This window comes from Bos grunniens, chromosome 18 (assembly GCF_055505025.1).
Source record: "Bos grunniens cultivar Pamir isolate PY7600 chromosome 18, Bosgru_T2T1.0, whole genome shotgun sequence".
NCBI lineage: Eukaryota > Metazoa > Chordata > Mammalia > Artiodactyla > Bovidae > Bos > Bos grunniens.
In genome coordinates this window covers 51,772,264-51,780,234 of record NC_141182.1, presented here as the reverse complement: position 1 = coordinate 51,780,234, position 7,971 = coordinate 51,772,264, and the positions used below count along the sequence as shown (strand labels likewise).

The 7,971-nt window shown below is 49.3% G+C and overlaps 1 protein-coding gene across 1 annotated transcript; it reads left to right on the top strand.

Moving 5' to 3' along the window:
• Positions 1–703: 703 nt before the first annotated feature.
• Positions 704–7,274, top strand: CXCL17 (C-X-C motif chemokine ligand 17). The gene is made up of 4 exons (XM_086352873.1): positions 704–1,008; positions 4,677–4,757; positions 5,699–5,797; positions 6,832–7,274. The coding sequence occupies exons 1-4, from the start codon at positions 930–932 to the stop codon at positions 6,927–6,929; spliced, it is 357 nt and encodes a 118-aa protein (XP_086208999.1). The 5' UTR covers positions 704–929; the 3' UTR covers positions 6,930–7,274.
• The last annotated feature ends 697 nt before the right edge of the window (positions 7,275–7,971 follow it).

Sequence of the window (7,971 nt, the reverse complement as noted above, 5' to 3'; positions counted from 1 at the left end):
CCATGAGGCCATATACCACAAAGTTCCAATACTTTGGCCACCTGGTGCAAAGAGCTGACTCACTGGAAAAGACCCTGATGTTGGGAAAGATTGAAGGCAGGAGGAGAAGGGGACGATAGAGGATGAGCTGGTTAGATGGCATCACCGACTCGATGGACATGAGTTTGAGCAAGCTCCAGGAGTTAGTGATGGACGGGGAAGCCTGGCATGCTGCAGGCCATGGGATCGCAGACAGTTGGATATGACTAAGCAACTGAACAACGAGGCCACGGCCACCAGCCTGACCAACAACAAGGAGGCCTGCTTTGACCCAGTGCCCCAGGGCAGGGTTTCGGCAAGGGAGAAGAGCCTCTCCTCCATCCTCTCTGCCTCCCTCCTTACATGGCCACAGACGTGGAAGACGCTGTCCACAGTGGGGGACACGGCAACATCTGATACTGTGCCGAGGCTGGGAGCGGGGAGGACAGAGGGGAGACAGGCCGTGTCACCCTCTTTGCCAACCCTTAGCCCTCACTTTTCCTGCCAGACACTGAGCTAGAAAACGTTACTCAAACGTATAAGGAAATTCAAACAAGCCAAAAGAAGAAATCATAGCACATTGCAGGGTGGGGAGGCAGGAGGGAGGGAGGGGACGAGTACAGCGGCCAGGTTACCAGTCACCCTCTCATGTTCCTATAAAGGCTTCATTTGTTTGGCCAGTTTTGCCTCCCAGATTCCCATAAAACACATGGTCCAACCTGTTACCTAACAAGGCCAGCGCCACTCGGCCCTTCCCGCCCTCTAATGAGAATGCTGGCCTGGGAGTAAAGTGCAGATCCACCCCCCCACCCGAGCCACATACCACGAACAGCCTGAGCCGCCAGGAGCAGTGGAGACCCTCTCACTGGGAGCTGCTGAAGAGTCGACGCGCAGCAGCATCGACAGGTGAAATGAAGGTTCTGATCTCTTCCCTCCTCCTGTTGCTGCCACTAATGCTGATGTCTGTGGTCTCCAGCAGCTCACACACAGGTAAAAAAAAAGTCCACTTTCTATGAAAGATAAAAAGAGGGGAGAAACGTGGCAAAACAGGAAAGAGCATGACTGCACACGCGGTAAAATGTAGCCCCTGCAGGCTACGGGGTTAGCGGTGATTTAGCCTGTCTGGGCGCCTGTTTCTTTATTTACAAAAATGAATGAACTGAACGTAAATCCTAAGAGTGTCATGAAGTTAAAGGAGCCCGGGTGTATGGAGTGTCTGCAAGGGTAGCTGGCGGGAGAGGACCTTACCTCTCCCCCAGTCCCTGTTTGGGGGTATTGAGTGTCCTGGGGGCCGGGCCTGGAGGCCGTGCAGAGAGGGTGTTGAAGGCAAGTGTGCATCCAGTCAGTCATCCTCGATTATATTTTTCCTAGTACACTAGACGTGCCCCAACAGTTCTTAATGCTATTTCATGGTAAGTTGATAAACCGGAAAATCACATCACCAGGTAGTACCCATGTTTGAAGCTGTGACCACACCGAGCTGTTGGGGCAATCCGAGTGCTGGTTGGAAAAGAATTTCCAGACACAGAGCACTGCAGAAGGGAGTGAGCTTATTAAGAACAAAGAGCAGAGATAACGTGGGCCCTGCAAGCACAGCGGGCCGACAACTCCTGACAGGCCAGGGAGAGTCGATAGTGTTCGTGGGTTAATAGCCAATTTTTATAGCCTCAAGACAAAGACAATTCCTGCTGGAAGGCTGGCGTTAGGGGACTGGTTGGGGCTTTATAGGGTGTTTACTGGAGTGGGCATCTTTGACTAATTTGGAGTCAGGAAACCTGTTAGTGATGATCATGGGCTTTTGGCAATGATTACATGCATGTGTGCGTGTCACTTCAGTCAGCCACGTCAGACTCTTTGTGACCTATGGACTGTAGCCCGCCAGGTTCCTCTGTCCATGGGACTCTCCAGGCAACAGTTACAAAGGGGCTCAGTCAGCTTTGGAGGCAACTTTGGTTCTCAGCTCTGCTTCTGTGTTCTTGGTACATGGCCTCACGCCTGTGGCCTGGCGGGGGGCAAGACTGACACAGGCCCTGTTCAAACAGCTCACCTTTAGGAAGCAGATCCTGGTTTAGGAGCTCCGAATCCACCCCACTGTTCCCTATAGCCGGAGTGGCCCAGTTCTTAGCAGAACAACTGTGCAGACGGGGCCCCCTCCCCACCTACGTTCCCACTCTAAGTGACCATCTCCCCAAGCGCTACTTAGAGGTGAAGTAGCTTTGTTACACACTCAGCATCAAGTGGGTCCTAAAATCAGAAGTCTACTCTCCTGCACCCATTTCCAGCATCTTCTCCCTTATACACTTCTGTGGAAGCCGCTGAGCCCCATGGCCCGGCGGGGGAGGCCCTAGACCTGCATTCTGGGAGGGAAGTCTTTTCCACCGCTGTGACGAGCCCCCAGGCTGGAGACCTCTGCCTGGACTCCAAGCTTCAGTTACAGCCGCCTTTCCCGGCCATCCCCCCACACCCTGCACTAACAAGGGCCCGTGTTCCTCTCAGCCAGAATCTCGGAACCTCGGCTGCTCCCCAGCTGCTCTTGTGTCTTCCTACCAGCTCGGTTCTGCTCCCACCGCTGCCCTGATGTGACCCAGAGGCAGACATGAGCCTCCTCCCTCCCCTGCACAAGCTTGGCCCCGACTGCACTCTCTCTGCACGATCCACATTCCACCTTGAGTGTTGGTGCGTCTCCTACCCCCAACCACTGCCCTTCTGCGCTGTAACCTCGCCACTGGCACACCCTGGTGTCTTGTTTCCATGTCCCTCCTGTGACCCGGCAAGGTGCTAGGTAAACATATCTAAGTGGAAGAATAAATCCTCAGGTTTCTAAGTTCAAAATGTTCCCCTTTGGAGACTGGACACCTTGGTTTCATAGCAGCTCTGTTGACATTAGAGATTAATAATTCTTCTTGCAAGGGGGGTAGGGTGCACTTCTATGTTCTTTCTAACCTGTTTAGCAACGTCCGAGTGGCCTCTACCCTCTAGAAGCCAACAGCAGCCTCTTCCTGCCCCTACCCCGTTAATACAGCCAAAAATATCTCCAGACATGGCCAAACATCCCCTGGAGGGGGACCCACTCCCCAGGGGAGCCACTGCTTTACCAATAATTCTCAAACACGGTGACACATTTAGACCCACCCAGACCTTTAGACTCAGACTTGAATTCAGGGGATCGACCGTGATCCAAATCTTGGCTCCTGGCGGGGGGTGTGTGTGTGCGCGTGCTCAGTCATGTCCGACTCTTTGTGACCCCATGGACTACAGCCCATCAGGCTCCTCTGTCCATGGCATTCTCCAGGCAAGAATACTGGAGTGGGTTGCCATTTCCTTCTCCAGGGGATCTTCCCCACTCAGGGATCAAACCCATGTCTCCTGCTTGGCTGGTGGATTCTTTGACCACTGCACCACCTGGGAAGCCTCTTGGAAGCCTGGACAAGATGCTTAACTTTTTTAAGCCTCATTTTGAAATGAGTGAAATACCACTTAGCATGTACAACTGTTGCGAAGAGTAAACGATGGATAATGTGAACTTACTCAGTGTTCAGTAAATCGAGTGAGTAAAATTTCATCCTCAAGTAGCTACAAAGGCACAAGGGCAATGAGATGGGGAAAGCTCACTGGGGCCACCAGGGGTGCATTTACAGGCTCAATTCCCATTTCCCAGGCAAGGGTAGCTGCAATGTCGGACCAAGTCTGGTGAGCAGAAATAACACTACACAATCCTCCTGCCCAGAAATCTCCAAACAAAACCTGATCTTGCTTTATCTCTTACAATAACCACATACCTGCTTAATATGCTTTTCATGGAAAAATAAATAACTGAGAAGCAATGACAAAGTTAGGAAATAAATGACAATAACAGAGTAATTCCTTATAAGATTGCCTACTAATTAGAAAATTACTTACGATAAATAGCTCCCATGACATTAGGTCATGTAGGTTTGAAGACAGAATAATAGGCTAAGAGCCTTGGACCTAGGTTTTAGCTCCTGATGAGTCACCTGTGAACTTGGGCATTGCATTAACTGTCTCTGGGCCTCAGTGTTCTCACCTCAAAATAAAAGAGATGGTGATTCACTTAATTAGTGCAATGCTATAACAACAACTTGGTAATGATATCAAGAAACACAAAACGGAAATCAGAGAGCATCAGGCGACAAGGCAGACTTGAATAGAGACAAAAGGAGAAATGGATTTGTTCCAGAGGGACAAAGATAAATACCATCCTCTTATATTAATAGTTAAACTGGGACTATGGATTCAAATACAAGCAAACACAGAGGCCAGGTGAAGTTCCTGGCTGGTTTATGGAATAATCTACTCTTTGCTCTTATTTCTTGAGTCAGGAGGATTATAATGAGTGCAGGGCAGGGACCTTAATGGGGAGGTTGTCAGGTCTTATCAACACCCCGACCTTTTGTCCTCTCTTCTATCCAGAAGCTGTTCTTTCTCTGCCTACCTCCAGCTAAGCTTTTCTCTAGGCCAGATTTTACACTTCAATTCCTTATACATAGAAAATACTCCTCTCTTGAAGTACCCTAGACCCCTGAGTAAGAAGGAAGAGCAATGGAGCTGCGCTGACCCAGAGGCACAGTGATCAGGGATCGAGTCTCTTGGTGCCTTCCCCTTCCAGTGCCTGGAAGTGACCAGTTTCCTTCCTACAGGGGTCGTGAGAGGCCAGAGGGACCAACGCCAGGCTTCTGGGAGGTGGCTCCGAGAAGGAGGCCAAGAATGTGAATGCCAAGGTCAGCAACACAAATATCGACAACAGTGCGCCGTGGAGATCCCCACTTGCTCTCCTGAATCCCTCTGAGAGCAGAGCAGATGTTACCTGAGCTGTCCTTGCCCCCTGCCCTCTCCCCCAGCCCACCACTCATTTCTTCCTGAGTCTCATATAAGAGCCAGACTCCTCCAGGGTCCAGGGGAGCTGGCTGAAGGTCTGGCTAGCCCCCTCTCCCTTGCCCTTTTCCCCGACAGCCCAGGGCTGCCTTCCAAGACCTTACTGGACCCCATTCTCAGCCTTATTTTACTCACAGGCAAGACAGAAATCAGAGGGGCAAAATGGCTTAGTCGAAGTAAAGCAGCCACTGAAAGGCAGACACCTCTTATTCCTCGTTTTTTGAAATTTATGTTTAATTCGAGGATCATTGCTTTACAATATTGTGTTGGTTTCCGCCACACAACAACGTGTATCAGGCCTATGTGTATATATGTCCCCTCCCTCTCGAACCTCCCTGCCACTCATTGCTCATTTTTTTGGTCTCCTTAATGACACTCTGATGCTTCCTCCAAACCTGCCACCAAATTCTTGCCCTTGAAAGTGAAACACGCTCAGTCATGTCTGGCTTTTTGCGACTCCATGGACTGTACAGTCCAGAGAATTCCCCAGGCCAGAATACTGGAGTGGATAGCCTTTCCCTTCTCCAGCGGATCTTCCCAACCCAGGAATTGAACCAGGGTCTCCTGCATTGCAGGTGGATTCTTTACCAACTGAGCTATCGGGGAAGCCCATTCTTGTTCATACAGGTCAGCAAAACAACTTAGAGACCCTGGTGGTCATATGACTGTTCTGTGTTGACCCTTTCCCACTGCATATGAAAAACAACTGGGAGGCAAGGGAGATGGTAAGTCAAGTCCTGGCCCTCCAACACATGAACCGTCCTAAGCAGCAACCCCCTTATTTCAGATTGGTTCCTGAGAGCCCCCAGAAGAACGCTCATGGCAGCGCCCAGGCTGACAAAGCCGTGTCCCTGTGATCGTTTCAAGGGCAGGATGAAGAAAACCAGTAAGTTGTCAAAGAATGACCCTTCTTAAACCAGAGTTGCTCTGTGGAATCAAGTAGGGATGAGAATGAAAGTGTCAGTCACTCAGTCATGTCTGACTCTTTTAGGCCCCACGGACTGTAGCCCTCCAGGCTCCTCTGTCCTTGGGATTTTCCAGGCAAGAATCCTGGAGTGGGTTGTCATTTCCTTCCCCAGGGGTTCTTCTTGACCCAGGGATCAAACCTGGGTCTCCTGCACTGCAGATGGATTCTTTACCATCTGAGCCACCAGGGAAGCCCCAGCTAGGGACGAAGCAGAGGTTAAGAGACAAGAGAGATTAAATGAAGATCAGGATTAGCATGCATCTCAGCTCATCCCACTCAAGGTCAACGTGTGGGGAAACAGGAAGAGCAGGAAAAGCAAAACACAATTCCCCTAATACTAGAGATGGCTCGCCAAAGCCTCTGATGATAGAATGCCATTGCTTATCAAAGTGGAGGGAGATGGGGCTGTTGGGGACCTGGCCACTGATCTCTGATAACACCACCAGTATCGGTGTCAAACAATGGGATTCCTCCCTAGTCTAGGTATAATTAAATGTCTTATAAAAAGTATACTGGCAAGTGTTAAACTGATGGATATTGTGGCATTATTATGATATTACATGATCAAGAATGGGATGATCCCTGGAGAAAGAAATGGCAACTCATTCCAGCATTCTTGCCTGAGAAATCCCACAGATAGAGGAGTCTGGCGGGCTATGGGGTGGCAAAGAAATGCCACTTAGTGACTAAACAACAACAACAATTATGTTTATATACAAAAGGTATGGAAAACTATGCCGCAAACTAGTAACAACAGTCTGCTCACCAGAATCAGGAGTGGAAGACAGGGTTGGGGCATCCTTTATCTCCTTACTGTAGATATTTTTTCATTTAAAATTCCGCCCCCCTCCCCGGGATGAGTCTCACTGGTAACATTTTAAAAGCTCTCATAAGAAAATTTAAATTCTAAGAATGTTTTTAACTGCATTGTCTCCCTTTCCTCTTCACCCTAGGACACCAGAGACATCACAGGAAGTCAAACAAGCCCTCCAGAGCCTGCCAGCAGTTTCTCACACGATGTCTGCTAGAAAGCTTTGCTCTGCCCTTATAGGTGCTCTGAGACCCCACCCTCCAGATGAAACATTCTCAGTCAACAAAGCCGAGAGTGCACCTAGAGGCCGCTCTTCTCCCATCTCACGTTCCCCTATTCCTGTCCCCACTCCCTAAATCATCCCCAAAGCATTTCCCCTGAGATTACTGCCCCCTCCAGTGCCTTCTTCACTTGTCAGTCTTTTCCTGGGGCTGCCCCTTCACACAGCCTTACGCTTACTTACCTGAAAGAAACCAAGAATTTCTGAGTACCTAGGTGGTCCTCCCGACTGTAAACAAAAGCAGGAAAATAGCAAACAAAATCAATAAATATACTTAAATGTAATAAATCAAAATCATTTTGAAACGGGGTCTTGAAATGCACTTTCAATCCCGATGACCCACTTAACCCTGTTCATTCCAAACCGTTCCCAGATTATATGCACACCTCTATCCAGCACCACCTTCAGTCTGTCTCCGCTGCCCAAATTTTTACTTTTACTCATCCAGCAAACCTTCCTGAGGCAAGAGCTAGGTAGGGCAAAGAAAAGCAGTGAGAGCAATGAATCAGACGTCGTCTTACTAATGATCATGTAAGTTTAAAAAGAGCCTGGCACCATTTCCTAGCACATAATATGCCTCCCCAGTATTTGTGATTATCACCACCGTCACCATCATGAATGGTCACCGGACTCTGTGAGTTTCCAGGCAACTTCAGCAGACATATGTGCAGAGGCAGGGCTCAAGCAGAGTGCTCGGTCGCTCAGTCACGACGGACTCTTTGTGACCTTACAGACTATAACCTGCTGGGCTCCGCTGTCCATGGGATTCTCCAGGCAAGAATACAGGAGTGGATTGCCATGCCCTCCTCCAAGGTATCTTCCCGACGCAGGGAATCGAACCAGCATCTCCTGTGTCTCCTGCATATAAAGTGAATTCTTTACCACTGAGTCACCTGGGAGAGACAATGTGGAAGATCTCAAATGCCACTGAAAAGGGCTTTCCAGCTGTAAAAATGGGAAGATATCTTTTTTTTTTCTTTTTTAACACAGGAATAAAATGAT